The 19,186-nt window shown below is 54.9% G+C and overlaps 1 protein-coding gene across 5 annotated transcripts in view; it reads right to left on the minus strand.

Moving 5' to 3' along the window:
- Positions 1–19,186, minus strand: part of INPP5A (inositol polyphosphate-5-phosphatase A) — a 125,803-nt gene that overhangs the window by 16,931 nt on the left and 89,686 nt on the right. For all 5 annotated transcript variants that reach the window (XR_006741738.1, XM_036439275.2, XM_036439276.2 and 2 more), the window contains 3 exons: positions 11,713–11,797; positions 925–1,020; positions 741–815 (listed from right to left, as the gene is read on the minus strand). Coding sequence is in view for 4 of the 5 variants with exons in the window: in XM_036439275.2 (XP_036295168.1) it covers positions 741–815; positions 925–1,020; positions 11,713–11,797 (256 nt within the window). In the remaining variant the exon portion in view is untranslated. The remainder of the gene's footprint in view (positions 1–740; positions 816–924; positions 1,021–11,712; positions 11,798–19,186) is intronic.

Here is a 19,186-nt window from a genome sequence, read left to right on the forward strand (position 1 = left end):
ACAGCAAACACCTCCACCAGCAGGCCGAGCGCTGCGGAAATCCCCAGGCTGGCCGGGACAGCCCAGGAAAATTTAATCTCTCCAAATCCTCGCCAGGGCACTCCATCCTGCAGCCTGACAGCCACACTTATAATTAATTATACAATTTCGATGGGAATATCGACTAAACAAAGCTATAAATCATAGGAAAAGTCAATAGGCATGGACACATTCAATCATGTCCCGGCCAATGATTACTACTCTTAAAATACAATAATTATTTTCAGGAGCCAGCTTGAATTAAATTTCTGTCAGGCGGGTACAAGACCAGTGGTTGATGAAGGATGCGATGGATTTTGGGGCCGCGTCCGGCACGGGCACATCCATCCTGCGATAGTGGTTTGTCCCAGTGGCTGGGCGGCTGCCTCACTGCGGAGGGGAGAGGCCCTCCAATGGCTCGTCACCCCATTTATCTTGTCCTCCAGGTGGACCGAGTGACCTCGTTTCCTGCGTGTGACTGACGTGAGGGTGACCCTCGACATGCCCAGTGGCCCGGGCAGTGTGCACGCACACCTGTGGGAGCCTCCGAGGGCCGAAGCCGCTGTTTCGCAGGTGCAGCTGCAGGGTGTGCACTAGCTGGCCACCCAGGTCTCAGAGAAACCGCGGGACGCAGCCCTCCGGGGCCAGGCCCCCACAGTCCGTCCCCTGCTACCGGAGGCTCCTGAGTGACGCAAGGCCATGTGTGAGACAACAGAACTCACCGCAGTGCCGTTGTCGTCTCGGAAAACCTCCTGGTTGAAGTAGTCGAACAGTTTCTTTTCCAGCTGCAGCATCACCTGCCAAGGACGGGGCCATCAGCACAGGTGGGGGCAGAGCAGGGCTCCCAGCTCAGGGATGGCCGTGGTGGCTACCGTGGGCCACCCGCCCAGGGGGACAGGGTCTCACCTTCCGGTCGTTGTCTGACTCCCGGAAAATCAGCTTCACGACTTCGTTGGTGTCAGCGGCCCGGACCGTCTGCATCGTGGCCTTTGTGCAGAGAGTCTGGGAAAGACACAGAAACTTAGTCCCCTGCCTGGCTGCCCGCAGGCCCATCACCTCAAAGCGGTCCGCTCTTTTCCTGACCTCTGTCCCCAGCCCCATCCTTTCTTCAGCTCCCTGTGGAGGGACCCCAGAGCAGGTCCCCAGCGGTGCCTGAAGGCAGGCCTGTCCCCTTACCCCGACCGGCACTCCACGGAGCGTCCCGCTGAGCGGCTGGGCTCTGGCCAGGAAGGCCTGGACTGGGAACAGCCTGAGCGAGCAGGGAGGGCGGGCAGAGTCACAACCAGCCATGGCCCGGGGCCGCTGGACGGGACCCGGAGGGCGTCACGGCCGGAGGGAGGAGGACACCAGTCCTGACAGAGGGGAGGGCGGGGGCTGGGCAGCAGCGGGGACAGGGAAGAGCGGCGCTGTCACCCTCCAGGCTAGCATCTGATTGGCTAAGAATTAAACCAAACCTGGGCTTGTTTAGAAAAGTCTTCCGTCTTTGCCTGTGTATGTGTGCGCATATGTGTGCTCATACGCAGATCACGTGAGCCCCTCACTCCCTGTGGCTCTGAGGGGCATGAGAATGCAGACAGACTGGGAAGGCCACTCAGGACACACATGTAATAGAGGACACGCTCAAAGTGACCAAATGCTGCGGACAAAGCAGAGCTGTGAAGGACCGACACCCATGTTCACTCGTGTTGGCAGGATGGGATGTTGACAGGATGGGGGAACAAGTCACGTGGGGAATGTCTGAGACAAGCAGGCTGGTGTCCGGGCTGGTGGGTCTGATGCGGAGGCTCTCACTGGGTTGTGGCTTAGATATAAATACCCCAGGAGAGCTGCTTTTCAAAAAAAGGGCTAGATGGTGTTTTTAAAAAGACCACTACAAGGAAATAACCACTTCTCACTTTTTAAAACCCTTTCCTCTGCACGGCCCTGGTGAGGTCCTGGTGCTGAGCAAGCCTGTGGCCTGGAGAGCGGGAGCCCCAGGTCCTGGGTGAGCCTGCAGGTGTGAGCTCTGCCAGCCCAGTGCTGGCCGCAGACCCGCCCGTCAGGGGGCAGGGGAAGCAGTGCCAGCCCCAGCCCAGAGCACACTCCGGGACAGGCCATTGACATTCAGCGCACAGATCAGCTAAGCGGGTCAAGCCCCCAAAGTGGCTTTTGGACTCATGTGTCACAAATCAGTCTGGGGCCTTCAAAGGGCGCGGATTAGAACAAGCCGCACAATTCCAAGCAGAGCGGCCCCCCTGCCCACCCAGTGCAGCCGAGGAGGTCGCTCCATCCAGATGCTAATGTGCCTAAGTGGCTTAAGTGCTTCCGTGAAGGGGGGATGGGCTGGCTGGGGCAGTGGACCGACAGCCATTGTAGCCACTGCTGGACGATTCAAGAAATTCATGGTTTTCTTCCCAAAGGCATCTGCTGGAAACTTTTTACAGAATTGCTTTATCTGGCCACTTTGGGCGGCTCCCAAAGGATAAACATCTGATTGTGCCTGATGAAGGCCCCCCCCCAAGCCCCCAGCTCCTCATTCACCAGTTTGAAGAAGTGATCAGCCACCAGGCAGGCACTTCCCACCTGCAATCTGCAATCCGCGTGCCCACTCATGCGGAGACGCGCAGGCCGGCCTTTCCGGCTCACCTTTTACAAAAGGGGTTTTACTCTTTTGAAAGGAGAAAAAGTGCCCAAAATATTGGCTTTAAAGGGCGATCTAGGGTTTATTTCATTATTAACAGCCACACGCGGGCGCAGACAAGGGCTGCCTGGCACCTGTCTGGCTGGCACTCGGAGCGCCTGCTGCTTCTGTAGGCATTTCAGGGATCTCTCCTCAGGGCCTTCTGCATGGAGCCTGGTGTGGGGCGTGTGGTGCGCTTCAGAGCTTAGGACAAGGTGCCTCATTTAGAAAGGTCTCGGGTTCAGTGCCCTAAAGTTTGCTCTGTTTGTAAACATCAACCAAAACCTTACAGAGACTTAAAACTCTCCACCAGGAACAGGCACAGGCACAGGGTCATGGGGCTCTTCAGGAACTAGTCCCTGGCCCAGAGGATTAAACTCTTCTCCTTTCCTAATTGAGACCTGAAGAGAATAACACAGTGCCACCTGCTTCTGCCTGGACACGCCCCCAACCACCACCCGTCATGGGCCAGCCCACCAAGTACAGGAGCCAGAGGGCCGTGTGCCCCCGCCCCGGGCAGTGGCAGACCCTGGAGGGAGCTGGCCCCAGCGCTCTGGGGCGCCTGCGGTCTGGCCCTGGGGGCCGGGTCGGGCTGGTGGGTGGGCCCGAAGGTGCATTGTACCACCTTTCACGCCATCCCTCTCCACGTGACCCTGCTGCAGAGCTGTCACCGCTGACAATGCATACAGAAGAACATGCCGGCCCCTGAGAGCATGAAATCGGACACAAAGGCGAGGGACAGAGGGAAGCGGCAGCCTGGCCGCCTGGTGTAATTTCAGCCACAAACATGTTCACAGACCCTACCTCCGGGAAAGCGGAAAGGAAAAGCGTGTAGAATAAATGGGCCTCCAAACAAGGTCTTCAACAGCTTTAACAAAGGGGCCAAGGATGCAATCAGCCTAAGGATGAACACGGATGTCATCATGGACCCAGACACTGGATGGAGGTGCTGGCACTTTGACAACAGGGTTCAAGTGCAGAACCATGGGTGCGGCCAGGCCTGTACTTCTCAGAACTGTTGTAATTTGTGCCAGCATCTCTGAGAATTTCCTAAAAAAAAAGATGACAACTAAAGGACAGCAAAACCACACTTAGGAAGCCACGGTGTGGCAGACGTGACTGGCCCACGTCTGGCTGATCAGGGGCAGATCTCTGACGGAAGAATTCAGACGGGGCCCTGGTTTCCAGGCAGCCATCTACCTCCTTCTACTTTAGCACAGAGCCTGGAGCTGGTCAGCGAGGGTGTGTGCCCTTCTGAGGAGGCGGGCTCTGCCGTCTAAAGGCGGGGGCCTGGATGGCCTTGGGAGCATGCAGGCGTGAGCATGACCTTCTGGGGCGGGGCCCCTGAGCTCTGTCCACTCACAAGGAGCTGAAATGGGTAACAGAGAATGCCCCTTCAACAGTCTCTGCCCAAATGCCGCCAGCCCATTGGCCCTAATTAACAGCCTTGCTCACAGACGTAGCTCCCAGCACCCACCCGAGAGGCTGCTGCCTTCTGGGGGCAGGGACTTGTCCACCAAGCTCCAGAGACCCTGACGCTAGGCCAATGTCACTCCCACCAGCTCGCCCTTTCCCCTGGTCTCACTTGGGGCCCCCTGGCGTCTTCCCTTGGGGGACAGAGGTGCCAGTGGACACTGTAACAGTTGGCTGTTGGGTTAAAGAAACCAGCCTCACGCTCCAGGTTCCCACTGAGAGGACACACGCGCTTTCTCTGTGCTGTGTCCCGTGGAGCCACCAAGGCCAGCAGCTTGCAGGTCCCCAGGCGGGGCAGTACGCCCTGGATGGTCCATCTGCCCTTTCCCTATCCTTGAGTCTTGGGGTTTCTTCCCTTCCCTGCCAGTGGCCACTGGGAGGTGAATTCTGCAAACTGTGAGGAGACGCTTCACTGAAGGGCCAGCCAAGCAAAGGCACGTCAGTAAAACCTACAAGGTCCCGCTGTTGTGCTAACCTGCTGTTTTTGGTTAAATTCTAGCCATAAAAATGCTTACAGGAAGGGCTGCATATAAACATTCCAGCTAACACCTCCAAGAAGGATTTCTAAAAGGTGGTTTACAAAACAAGACCGGAGTCTGTCCATAAGTTTCCCTTAAAACGTCTTAATGGAAAATCACTAACTTTTAAATTTAAAGTTTTCAAGAGACTCTAGAAAACAGGAACCACTCCAGAAGAGCACAGACTTTCATGCTGTGACTAATCCTCGCAGGAACGCTGACATCAGCAGGTGGGGGTCTTGCTGTATCGTGTAGTTGGTCAGATCAACAGAGCGCCCTGCTGCCCAGCGGGAAGTGTGCCAGTCCCAGCCCGGCAGCCGGCCTCCTCCCGGGGCCAAGGAATTATGGTTGCGTCTTGGACACTCCGGAGCTTGCCAGCACCAGCATGGGAGGTGGGAGGTGTCCGTGCTGGGCATTGGGAAGTGGGCTCAGAATTAAAACATCAAGTCAGACAGATAGACAGACAGTCATCCTCGTCACCCGGATTTCTGTCTGAGTTCTAGGAACACCGGACAAGCATTATTGGCTTGGCAACGAACAATGCCTTGGTAACTAATGTCCCCAGACATTATTTCAAGTCCTAAACATATTCCAACAGTAGACAGGAGGACAATCATTAAATCACTTAACGGATGGCTCTGAAACGGAAATCAGTTACAACTCGCTGTGGTCATCGGTGACGTATGGATCTGAGAAAAAGTGCTCAGACAAGAGGAATTCTTTGACTGCCCCTGATGGCTCGACACATGCTGTGCCCTGAAAAGTAAGTGCCCATCAGACAGGCACCCGCTGCTGCCCACACTGGCCGTTGACTGAGGTGAGTCTGCTGTGTCTGGAGGCGCCGAGCAGGCCGCTGGGAGCCTTGAAGAAAGTGGCCAGCACTCAAAGCAGCAAGGTCACACAGATGCCACTCGGCCTGCGATGGGAATGGCACAGCTCAGTGACATGTACGTGCACATGACCGAATGAACTCTGGCCAAGGTAGCACCCTCTTTCCTATCATGCTCAGGCATACACGTGTGTACATGCACATGGACACATGCACACACATGCAAGCACACAGGCACAGCTCCTGAGAAGCAAGGGGAGACATGGCTGCAGGCAGGGCGGGGCCTCAGTGAAGCAGGCACCACAGTCATTTCCTCGGATTCAGGATCAGGGTGATCTGCCCAATGCAGACAGGACTGTCCTGGGAGGGACCTGAGGAACCGAGATCAAGTGGGGAGGCCGACCCTGTCAGGTGTGCCCTCTGCCCTGTGGACAGGCACTGCTGCTTCCCGCGGCACCTGCCCAAGACACACCAATTCTGTTACTGACTTCCCAGAAGGCCCTTCCATAGAGCACTGCCTTCTCCAAGGACTGCCTTGGAACTGGGGAGGAGGGAGACCTCTAAGTGGTCACTGAGAAAAGTGCTGAGGGCCCGACAGTGCTGACACCACCGGGACCGAGGGGTGGGGCCAGGGCCGCGGAGCCGAGCTGCCGGCAGTTAATGAAAAGGCGCTGTCATGAGGGTTATGTCAGCAGCGGAGGCACCTTCTTCCTCTTTGTTCTATATTGTCCACTGTTTGTCCAGAACAACAACTCGCCATAAAGACCCTTTCATCTCCTCCTCAGACGGCTCCCGCTGGCTCCCTCCAGCCTGGTGGCCCGAGGCAGCACCCACCCAGCATTCCCTGCAAACCCAACTCAGTTTTGAGCAGGAAGCAGCGTAGCTTTCTCAGACTCGAGTCCAGCAGGTGTTGGGGCACGTGCCACTGGCCCAGGACTGGCTCCAGGACAGGCACTGCCGTGTGAGGCCCACAGGGGACCTGCACACGCTGGTTTGGCCTCTTGAGGACATCCCCAGTCTTCCACTGATACGCCTGGGCTCAGCCAGTGGGAGGCGTGTGCAAGGAGGCATAGACCTGCACAGGCAGCCACGCATCGTGGCCTTGGAGTGCCTGCCCCCAGGCCTGGCATGGAGGATCTGCTCCGAGTCCTAACGTCCCCATGGGGCTGTACTAGCCCTGAGGGTGGGCAGAAAGCAGGACCTAGCAAAACACCCAGAAAAGCACATTAAAGATCAGTGAGCTCAGAACTGATTATGATTCAGAAAATCTTGTTCCTATAGCAGAGGGGAGGAGGGGAGAAGCCACAAATGTACTGTCCTTTTTCTTCCTTTTCCATAATTAGAATAATTATTCTGACCTCAATCTCTAGTTGAAAACACTGGCCAATGTTTATAAAGCAAACTTTCTGGAAGAAAGCCCTCTAATAAAAGCCCTGGAGATGCATCATAATTAAGTTGAAACTCTATTTCATTTTTGATTAATTGTCACAGGCCCTATATCAAACACACTAAATAAAGGTCTCTTGAGAACAGTAATGAAAAAAATAAATCAAATGCTGTAAATTCATACATAATTCTATTCTTTTGACAGTTTATGACTGTTCAGTAAACCATTCGGCCCGCGATTTAGGCTGGATTTTAGATTTTGGCCCCTTCTCTGATTGAGTTCGACACCCCTACTTTAGACCAAGACTCTTTAAAAACCAAGCAAGTACAGCGCGCTGACACACCTGACTCCCGGTCCCTCCAGCAGCCCTGCCCTCGTCCATCAGAGCAATTCAGTGTCACAAGGCCACGGTCAGAAGAGTGTCCAGAGCCAGAGGGAGGCTGCTCAGGGCACAAGCTGGGCCCTGGGAGGTCCAAACGGATCTGTCCACACTGCTCCCACTTTAGAAAAAACTCCATGACCGCTAACATTTGCCGAGGGCAGCAAAACAGGCTGGCTGTCTGTTGAAACTACGCATTCCAGAGACCAGGAGACAGGCCTGCAAAGGCCTTGCTCTAAGGAAGGCTTTCTCCAGGCCGATAGGGAAGTTGGGTGACACATCCCTGTTACTTGTCTAGTGGATGGCAAACTGCCTGGACCTCCTGGGCTCATGATACCCACCACTCACTGGTGCAGCCCTGGCTGGAGAACCGCCACATGTGGGGGCTTCTGCAGGGCTGAGCCAGGCTGCCAGGCACACCCTAACTGAGGAGTGGCAGTCACACCTTGCACACATGTACTAGGCCAGCAACATAGCTGTTGCCCTGGCCGCAGGGCCCCTACAAGGAGCTGGCCTGGCCCGTGCCCGCTGGGTCCCCAGGCTGAGGGCTCCTAGGTGCAGAGATGTGGTTGGGTTTGGTTCAACAAGGTGACCGGAACCCAGATGAAAGCCAGCATTTCACCTGGTGCTCGACGTGTGCTCGGCCTGTCAGCCAGCATGGGGGGCGGTCCAGTGGGGGTTCTCAGAGGGCTGACCAGAGGCGATCCCCTTTCTGCTGTGTGAGAGGCCTGCGGACCTCTACAGCGATTTCCTCATCCTCTCCGAAGGTCGTAGGGTCAACTAGGACCCCCCTGCCCAGCATTGCCCAGCACTGCCCAGCACCCGTGGCTTCCTGGACAATCGCTGCTTTTAAGTCAGCTCCTCACAGGACATTTAACAGGCCCACCTGGTACCTGAACACACGTGTACCTGTCAGTTACGGGCTTCTGAAAACGGCTGCCAGCCTCCAAAACACATCCATCACCATCACTGTCAGCAGTGATGGGCGGCAGGTGGGCACTCGGCTGGGCCGCGAGGAGATGGGAGCGCCTGGCACTACTGTCACTGTTTGTCACTACGGCCAGCTGAGAGCCCCAGCTGCCAGTTGCCACTGCGCAAGGCAAGAAACATACCCTCTGAGTGATCCGCCAGCAGGGCTGAGTGGAGGCTGCATTATTAATTAGTTCCATGACGCGCGGCCCCTTAGGGGGCACATGATAATCGTGTTTAATTTGTTTATGTTTTAATTATGGCTTAGGCGGTGCCACACATGATCACAATATCCTCTCCTCAGTTCTGCTCCGCAAGCCTGCTTGTATTAATTTGCATCTGAAATGCGAAGTGGCTGATGCCTGGGGGACAGTCTTCCCGGTGCACACAGCGCCTCTCTCCCAGGCGGGTTCCGGCCAAGGCTGCGGTGACCCCCGTAACCTTCCCTCTCCACAAATGACGGCTTCCTCCGAGGGCCGCAGCTCCCAGTGTCCGCCCTGCTCCAGCCACAGGGGGACAGTCACTGCCTTTGACTCCCTGCTGCCCAGATCTAGCTCGTTGCCTCTCTTGCTCTAAATATGGATTGAATGAACCTCCGTGGACTGTGCCAGCTGGGCACAGCCAGTGTCCAGGACCAGGGAGGCTCAGCTTGCCACTCCAGGTGGGGTCAGCAAGGAGATCAAGTCAAGCTGTGGCTTCTACAATAGTTGAGCCAAAATTATAACCTCAACCTTCTTCTTCAGGAGGGAGGTTGTCTATCTACTCCAGACAAAGCAACGATGCCGAGTCCCATCCTGACAACAGCCTGCGTACCACACACAACCGAGCACTGGGCAGGACAGGTGCGGACACTTCTCACTTGGCCCTGGGTGATAGGAACATAACTTGAGGGTGACCCCCTGGAGCTGAGAGCACAGACTTCCCCCAAAACACGGAGTGGGGTGAGGCTGCGTGGCCTTCTCCTGCCTCTGGGACCTGGTCTGCAGGCACTAAATGTGGGTGGCCAGAGACAGTGTCCCAAGAGAGGTCACTGCTATGGCAGCCTGCCTGCCCATCCAGCAGGAGGAGAAGAAATGGTACCAGGCAGAGGCCCAGGCTGGTGGCAATGCTGAGGACAGAGAATGCTCTGGGCCCCTGATGGGGGGCAGGGTGAGGCAGAGGGCTTGCTGCCCACACCCCAGTGTCTGCCTGGGGCTGCGCCTCCCCTACCCACACAACTGAGACTCAAGGTTGTCTGAGACCCCACAGCACCACCCAGCGTGGGACGTGGGGCTCCAGGTGATGCCCTGGCTCCCATCTGCTCTGAGTCTAGGCCCCCTGATCTGCATCTCTAACGAGCCCCCCTCCATCACCTCCCCGCACATCCTCATCAGACACTTCGCTTGGAAGGAATGAAAAGGAAAGGGAAGTGTGCCAGAGGCCAAGTGGAGGGTGCAGCCTGAGGCCCCGAGCCCGCGATCCCTGCACACGGATGCACATGCCTGAGAAAGGGCGCTGGGCACACATGTTGGGGGAGTGGGAGACGAGTGTATTTTATTAGTGGGCTGCGGGCCCCCCAGGAACGCACCTGTCCCTAACTGAGCACACGGGCCTCCTACAGTCACGTCCGTGCACCCACTAAGACAAAGGAAAACCCTGATTATATAGACAAGTCTCCCCAAACCCACCAATGACCCAGGCCCTCCCGCCCCGTCACCACCGTCTGCAGCACCTCACGCCCTGCACAGCTGGTGTGCAGCTCAGCACCCCCACGAGAACCAGAACCGGGCTGTGCACACGCCTGTGACTATCTGACCTCAGCCTGGAGCACTGCCCTTCTATGTGATATTTGTTCTATCGGGAAGAAAAAGCCACGTGTGAATCTCTGACCTTTTCCCAACATGCAAGCTGCTGGGTGGCTCCTGATTGATCAGCCGAGGTCTTTCAAGGCCCCGCCGTGCCTGGCTGAGAGGAGACCCACCAGGAGAGTGGTGGGCAGTTCCAAGCAGAGCAGACCCGCTGGTCCGGCCCCGGGAGCGAAGAGAGTGCCCAGGGACTCAAGATACAACAGCGCAGCTCTGCAGCCCCGGGGCCTAAGGTCACTGGGGAAGGTGCCTTCCTCCGGAGCCCCAGCCTCTGTGGCCGCTCTGGCCGATGGTGTCAGTCACGGGTTAGAGTTTAACATGACAGGGGCGGCTCCTGAGTCCCCTAAGGCTGCAGGGCCTGAGGGACGTTGATTGGGTCCCTGATACCTAACTCATTAGCTCTTCAATTTCAAAATGAGGAAAGAAGACTCAGCAGACCAAAGGAAGGATTCTGTAGTCCCAGGGGCACTCACCTGTCCACCAGTCTACCTGAGAGCACTCCCTGACGTCCGAGCCCCCGCCCCATGCTCAGGGGCCCCTCGATGTCAGGGAGCCGTGCTCTGGTGGTCGGTGAGCATTACACATGTGTGTGTGGGGCTGGCGTGGTGAGGTAGCGCCAGCTTAATTAAATTATAAAAGAGGATTTCAATACAACATTATTCATTTCTGTCAACCACGGGGAGCTGTGGGATGATCAAAGCCTGTTCCGTCTGTCTTTAAGAAATAATTTCCTACCAAAGACTGAAGATTAATGTGTGACAATATCTATAATGAGACTACTAATGGGAAGATAATAACTTGGAGGGACTGCCACTTTTCCATATTGTTGTTCCCACTGTGGTCACCACACATGCGCTCTGGAGTCTGGCGTGGGACCGAGCTCCAGGAGGCTTGCCTGGCACACTGCTGCCGCCTCCCCCGACAGGCAGGTTCAGGCTCAAGGCGGAGGGGGCTCCCTGCAGCGGTTGTGAGAGCTGCAGCCCAATAGCCCACCCACTGTCCCAGTGCCCCTGCAGTGACCTCGTCAGGGAGAGCCGAGCCCTGTGCCTGGCCACCGGCCTTGCTTCCTGGGACACACCAAGGTCACACCGCTGGGACATGACAGCTGCACTGAGCCCCGCCTCCAACCTCGATGCCCAGCGGCAGGTGGAGGGTTTCCATCTATACTTCTTCCTCAGCAGGGACATGGATTCGGGGGCCCGAGGGGCCTGTGGGTGTGCCCAGGAAACACACACGGCCTCTGAGTTCCCAAAGACGAAGTGACGTCGACGTTTATTAAAGGAGACAGAACGTGCCACAAGGAGAGAGAAGCCCAGACAGGGCAGAGCGCTGGCCCCCGAGCTGCTTCCTTGTTTGTTCTCAGTAGCTGACAACTTCAGTTGTCAAGATAGAACAGGTCCCGCCACTTAGCAGCGGCTGACGGTGACTGCGGAAGTCTGAGGGACCCCCTTCCACCTGATCCCAAGAACAGCCCCCTTTTCTGATAGCAAGACATTTCTTTATTAGTTTTTGCCGTAAACATAACCAGTGGGAATGACGACACTGAACTCGCCCATAAAGAACAGCACGACTCTGCTGCCTTCCTACCACCTCTGAACACGCGTGGGCTCCAGACGGGCGGGGGCCGGGGGCCTACCTCCACCACGGACTTGGAATCCAGTCGGAAGTTGAAGTCACCAAAGACAAAGTAGGATACTTTCTCGAATCGCTGGTCAATGATCCTGGGAGGAGAGGAGACAGGTTAGTGTGTGTTCACGCCCACTGGCCGCTGCAGCCACACTCTTACCACACATTTTATACCACCTCCTGTGGAAGGCAGATGCGAACCCCAACACTTAACCAAGTGGCCACCTACAGTGCCAGGCCCTCTACAGCATCGTGTGTGCCGCCAACAGGTCCTCATCGATTGGGCCAGCGGCGTGAACACACTTGGTGGGAAGCACAGCCTGCACCAGGGAAGACAGGCTCCCACTGGGGTTCCCAGGATTTGGGAAGCAGCCGGAAGCTGGTGTGGTGGTGTGTACAGGGACCTATAATGGCAGGACCAGCTCAAACTCATCCTGTCCTGCTTCCAACAAGACTTGGAATCAGTTTACCCCATTCACTGTGGGCAATGCTGTGGACAGCACTCAGGACTAACACTGTGGACCCTTAACTGTGTCTCCCCCGCCCCCCCACCCCCAACACACACACACACACACACACACACACACACACCTGGACCTTTGTAGAAGGAAGTTCCGCTGGCCAGGAATATCTGGTGCTGAAACCCCTTCAATCCTGATGGGGGGACAGATTTGAGCCCCTCCTATCTTCTTGCCAAATCAACTCCCACATAAAAGCTCTTTCTTTTCTCAACAGCCAGTGCCGTGCACAGTGAGCCCTGCTGGGTAACAGTGTGTGGGAGGGTGGTGGCCAGAGGGAGCCACATGGGTGAGACGGCCCACAGGGCCTAGGCCGCCTTCACCTGCCTTTGGATGGTCCCCCTCAGGCAGGGAGGGCTGCTTGGACTTGCCCTGAAAGTGTTCACATATCACCCCCATTGGTTGTTTCAGTTATAACGGCAACTTATCTTTTCAAGCAGGTTCTGCCTGGCTGGAAAACATGTTGCTACTGAATGTTAAGTGGATCTCAGTGTGTTCCATGAAGACTTTCCATTGAAAAGCCTGCCCATGGCAAGTGTGGCTTCTCCCTCTGCCCTCAGACAAGGAGGCCTGGGAACTGCTCTAACCTGCTGGCCACCGCCCACCACGACTGTGGCTCTGAGGGCGGGCAAAGCGCTAACTACTCCCGTTTCCAAAGCAGAACCAGAACCTCTTACAAGTCAATCAGCCGAACAGACGTGTCATCTGTGCAAAAGGAAAGGCAAACTTGGTGACCAAGCTTCCCAGCGTCACTGCCCGGCTGTGGCTTCATGGACACACTTGCTGTGCAGAGCTGTGGGTGGGCTGCTCTGAGACGGACTTAAACCCTAATTGGGCCAGGCAGGCAAAAGGGTCTTCACCAGTCACTCAGAAACACCTACTTGGATACCAAGGACCCTGATGAGTCCCGGCCCACCCTGTAATGCCTGTTGGTGCAGTTATGTGGAGCCCGGGCACCGTGCCCTCCTGGGGCAGGCGCACGGATCACCTGCTCAGTCTTTGCTAACTTGATTCATCATCTTTAGAAACTAGAGAAGAGTGATGGGCAGGACGGGGCTGGGTGGGTGCCTCCTACTGCGATGAGGATGGTTGGCCTCGGTCCTGAGGACCCGGCTCCCAGGTGCTGTCGGGCGGCCCGGTGGCTGATTGCTCACCCGTGTGTCGGAGTGGGTGAACTTGCTGTATTCTATGGAACCTGTCTGAGGAGTGGAAACACTGTCTTTGTTTTCATTTGTGTGATTACAGGAGGCTGACCGTCCTCTCATGCACCTGTTAGACTCTGCATTCTCTGCTTCTACTTGTTCAGATGGCTTTTCTTTTCAGTTTCTTGCCTTTTTCACTTGGAATTTCAAGAGTTTTCCTGTAAATTGTGATGTTAATTCCCATCTGTTGCTGGCCTTTAGCTCCGTTTCTGCAGACATTTTTGTTTTCACGCAGTGAAATAGACTGATTCTCCAGAGGGCCTTCCCGACCCCGTCCACAAACAGCTTCCGTCCTTATCTTCAAGGTGGAGTTCTGTGGCTGGTTAATCTGTCTGGAGTCACACTGGGAAGTAGGGGTCTGAGTTTATCGATTTCTCAATGGTCCAATGAGCTGCACCATCTATTAAACATTCAATGCTTTCTTCTCAGAGTTTGTAAAGCACAAAATTCCGCAAGCGAATTGGAACTTTTTGTGACTCCCTATTCTTTTCTGTGGATCCTTCATCCATCCGGGACACTTTTCCTTAATCTGACTTTATAGGGAGACCCTTCTTGTCAACATTCTTTAAAAAACCATCTCGGCCATGTTCCTATTTCTCTTACATATTAATTGCTCAACCGTGTAGCTAAATTTCATGACAAGCCCTGTTCTCCTTTTTAGTAATATTTAACGATTACATTAATTTGAAGAGAAAGAACATTTTCACAGACTGTTATTAATGTTGGTGACTAGCAATTTCACTGCGTTAAAATTTAATCTTTCTGCAGAAGAAACACTAATCAGGAATGAAGATGTCAGAGGTGTGGGCAGGACACCAGCCTCACTCAGCCTGTGGACTGGCCCCCACTGTGACCAGGACAAGCACAGGCCCTTCCTTTCCCCCCCTGCGCTGTGCTCACAGGTGAAGGGACAGAACCTGCCTCACAGGTGCCCACAGAAACCTAGCTATTGCAGCCATCCTAAAAATATATATATATATAACTTTTTCCTGGTATTAAACATCTTTTAAAAAATCCTGAGAACCATGTAGGTTCCTAGAAAGGTCAGTAGGAGTCCTCCCCTCAGGACCCTTAGGACATGGAGTTCCTGGCTCCCACCCTGTACACAGAAGCCACACAGAAAATGAGAAGATAGTGACGTGCTCTGCTTGTCCCCGCAGGCTCAGGGCCCGTCCTGGGCAGAGTCCCAACTCCACGGAGCTGCCACCAGCCGTGGGCCGGGGAGAGGTCAGGGAACACTGTCCCTGGGCTTCAGACTGAGAAAGCACACCGTTAGCACAGCTCGTATGCTGACTGACTTCTGGCTGTCAGCTGAAGACCACTCTTGTCACAGGAGAGGCCAGGGCTCCCGTCTTGTGGGATCCATGAGGGTTCACGGTGAGCCAAGCCCTGGAGGCTACACACGGGCTGTAGGGGGTAGGTGCTGGGACACCCCAGCCTGGAGCAAGGCCCACCTGAGAACACAATCCAGGGTGCATTTACGGGACACCAGGGTGACCCCCCGCCAGTGACATGGAGCTGTTCTGGGGCATGTGCTGGAGCTGGCACTGGTTGATTAAATGGTGCAAGTGTTAGGCTCAAATGAGACCCCACTTTTGGTGGAAAGGGAATTGGAGACTAGGAAGAAATGTGAGCGGCTGATACCCTCCCTGAGTTAGGAAGCAAAGGCTATTGGGCTAATGAGATGGTAGAGCCCAATTTGAGGTAAATTCTTTTTAAAACAAACGAACCAATTTCAAATTTCAGATTTAGCACCTGACAATAAACTTTAAAAACCTCCAAGTGTTTAGAGAGAGAAAACGTGCCTTCCCAGGGCCTGGCTCTGCCACCCACAGGAAAGGTGCGGGGACAAGAGATGCCTGCGGTGACGAGTAGAGGGTTTCAACGGCGTGTCCAGAGCCTTGTAACACTGTCATTAAAAACCTAAACTTTATCCCACTCCCGTGGCTCCCCCTTCCTGATGTGATGGCCTGCGCCCATTAATAACGGCGGGTCTGAGAGGTCGTGCGGTGGAGGCAGGGGAGGGGCCGCTACAGGCCCAGGCAATCGCCTGAGTGCCGGGCCCGGGGCCTCACTTTTAATTCCGACAGAGTGCCATTTGGACCAGGAGGAAAAAAAGCGTTGTTTCAAAATTAATTACCTTGTCAGGAGATATTATGATTAAAAAGTAGGCCCACATCAATATCGCGTGCCTAATTCAAAAAGGGAATTACAAGAACAGCCATAAAAATCAATTTTTTAGGTCTTGAAAATGGAGCGTCTTTCTGTTTTGACAGGTGATTTCACTATGAGACAAACCACAGTGACAGTCACACGTCACGGAGGCCACCCAGTGAGCAAGGGCTGCGGACTTGGGAGGCCCACGGCAGACCAAAGGCCTCCAGGGTGGACACAACGTTACGAGGGGAGGCACAGGTTAAAAATTCAGAAAGGACAGCATTTGCCTCGGAGCGGCTGACAGTCGGTATCCCAGATCACAGACTCGCTGCCACGGAGTCTCTTTCCCAGAGCTGCCCCTCCCCTGACTAACCCGCCAGCACTGTTCCTTCTCTTTCTGTCCGTTCCTGTCTTAACTGCGGAATGGAGTGGAATTCACATGTAATTGGGAATCAACTAGCGTCGGCTTTTGATCTGATAGAGGCTGCATTCTCTAATAATTTTTATTAGTAAAAACATCAACAACAGAAATTACTACAACTAGGCAGAACATTTTAAAGTTCTTTAAACATTTCTCCAAATCTTAACATGTCTCATTGAATGGTGTATGGTAGAAATATTTAAGTGGTTATAAACAAACTGACCAATGTACTTCTCCTGTGCTGGATGGGTGCTGGCATGGGCTCTGGCCTGGTGGGGCTGGCAGCGCCAGGCGGAGAGTCCCTGCCCTGACTCCAGCTGGCACAGGGAGCCCGTGTAAAATGGTTTGTCCTGAGGCAGAGATAAGGTAAGAGGACATGTGTGAAGGCAAAGAGGAAAAACCTATTGACAGGACCTGAGCCAGCATCAGCGTCAGCACGAAGCTCCCAAGTGTCCCTTTGATGGTCCCACTGGGTGTCTTGTGCATCAGTGACCAGTGAGCCTGGACATCAGTCCAGTGAGCCTGGACATCAGTGACCAGCCCGCCGACTGGCCCTCGCAGGCCCAGCACACACTCCTACAGCGAGGCCGCTGAGGGGTGCCCACTGTGCCCACCACACCACTCATGGGTGACACAGACCCTCAGCCACTGGAGGGATGGACATGGAGAGGTCACAGAATCCTGGGCACAGCATAGCCGATGGAGCAGCACACGGAGAGGGCTGGGCCGGGAGAGGTTTTCATGGTAAGGTATTAATTCCCAAACCACTCTTTTCACAGGCATCCCCATGTGAACTGCTCACATTTCTGAAAATTCACATCCTGTCTCGGCTGCTCGAGGCCTGAGGCCCTGCTATGCACTGAATCGTCTCCCCAAGTACACGTGGTGAGGCCCTGGCCCCATGTCACAGCACAGGGCAGCAGGCATAGTCTAGCAGCCAGAAGCACCACTCCCAACATCGTCCTGAATGTCAGTAAAACACGGAGGACAGCCCAAAGCAGAGCCCGCAGAGGGAGTGGCCCGGGAGCAGGGACAGGGCCGAGCCAGGAGTGCCTGCGGAGCAGGTGCTCAGCACGCCGGCATTGGCGATGCCAGTGCTGATGAAAACGCAGACAAGCCAACGTGCACATGTGCTCACGCATGCCAGCAGTACAGCAATGTGGCCACAGAAGGACAGGCACTAAATCAAGATGGTGAGGGGAAGGGGCAGGACAACGATTCAGGATGGAGAACATAGAGATGGCATCCATATTTCACTTCTTAGCAAAAGGACACGTGACACAAATGCGGAGATGTAAACCTAACGGAGCTGAGTGGAGGGTGTGTGGCTGTCATCAGAGCCTCCCCATTTTCAATAAATAAATTGAAGGATAGATTACAGATACCATCTATCATCCGAGAGGTAGAACGGCCAGCTCATTTGTTGGGATGCAACTGGACTTCACTTGTCCTAACTGGGCATGATCCTGCCCGACACCCTGAGCACGCCGTGCGGTGAGCCCTGGCCTGTGTGGCTCCAAACAGATATAACAACAGCCACCCAGGCTTCCAGGCTGAGGCCCCTGAGTGGACGGATGTGTTTACAAGCAAGAAGTCAGGTGGCGGGAACGAACACCCAGCGTCCAGCGTCCAGGTCTGCGGGACCTGCCTCAGCCTGGACACCAGCGCCTCTCTTTTGCTCGCAAACAGCGAGTTCTGGGAACGGCTTGAAGAGACACATTCAGGGTGGAGGGCCTTTGAGCAGGCTGACAGCTGACTGATGACCGGCCCTGGGATGACAAAGGGGGCCGTGGGCGGCCGGCATCACATCGCCTCTCCCTGGGAAACTAATTGCCCTGAATTGTTCAGGGCAACATTATTTTTCTGGCCATCATCTCCTTTGAATGCCCAAAATGAGCATGAAACAACTCTTTTGACCGGACATAAAAGTTAAATGTCCCAATGTTGATCAAATTAACTTCAGCGCTGTGACAATGGACTGTATTTGTGAGAAAATAATGGAGGGGACAAAGGGACGCTTTATGCCAAGATTTCACAGTTGTAATGTAAAAATGTTTCTGTTGAACTAGGCCAGGCCACAGCTCAAAGGGGAGACAGAACAGCCCTGTCACTTGTGGAAAAAAAAATCTCATTTCACGGCCGAAAGCTCCAGGAGGTGTCAGGAAGTCTCAGCCCCGGGAGGGACGCTGGCTGAGGTCTCTGCTCCCGTTTAATCCCCCAAATGCTCCCCAGCGAGCTTAACCGTGTGTCCGGGAGGCAGGCAGGCTGGTCCAGGGCCAGCGGGGACCCCAGGACAACACAGGGCCCACATCCCCGGAGCCCCGCACCTCCAGTGCCAGCCTGATGCTCTTCATTAATCAGGGATTTGTCTTCTTTTTAAAAGTTTCATAGCAAGAGATTAAAAGCAAAAAATTAAACTGCACTAAAAGATTATTATTTGTAAAAAAAAAACAGCCCCGAGGAACTCCCTATCTGCACTTGAACATTGAAAACCCTGTCTTCACATTTCCAGTAGGAACCCTTCCCAATCGGCTGGCTGGAGGGAGGGGTGCTCTGGGTCCACGTGTGCGCATGATGGCCCGGAGGCCCAGGGACCAGGGGCACGCATGCCTGGCACTGCTGGGAGGTTAAACACGTCTGAACACAAACTCCATTTTATAATAAGCTTTAGATTTACAGAAAGGTTGCAAACATAGCCCTGGCTGCCTCTGCTTTAACACAGGGTCCCAGAGCAGCCGGGGGCTTCAGGCCGATGCACCTTCCCCAGGTCTGATGGCACCAGCTCATGGAAACGTGGACCCACAAAACTTGGAGATTAAGCCAAGAAGGCAGGCTCGCCTCTCGGAGCCTCTCGCTGTTCCCTGTGTTCCCGGCCTACAGACAATGCACCCAGAGGTTCCCAAAGAGTGAATGGGGCACTGTTGGTGGCAGCATCCATTCAAAGGGCCGGCATGGCATTGTCCTCCCGATCAGCAGAGCAGAATGCGGTCTGCTGGTGGCTGCCAAAAGGTTAGCAGCCCTGATGAAAGGGCGGCCCGGTATTCACACTCCTACAGAGCCGCCCTTTGTGCTGCGCGCAGAGGCCGGATCTGCGGCTGGCCGAGCCCCCACACAAGCGATTCGTGGGAATGCAAAGCCACAGGAAAGTGCCAAAACCCTAAGGCTGCTTTCCCCGAGGATGCAGGG

This window comes from Pipistrellus kuhlii, unplaced genomic scaffold (assembly GCF_014108245.1).
Source record: "Pipistrellus kuhlii isolate mPipKuh1 unplaced genomic scaffold, mPipKuh1.p scaffold_m20_p_15, whole genome shotgun sequence".
NCBI classification, from domain to species: Eukaryota; Metazoa; Chordata; class Mammalia; order Chiroptera; family Vespertilionidae; genus Pipistrellus; species Pipistrellus kuhlii.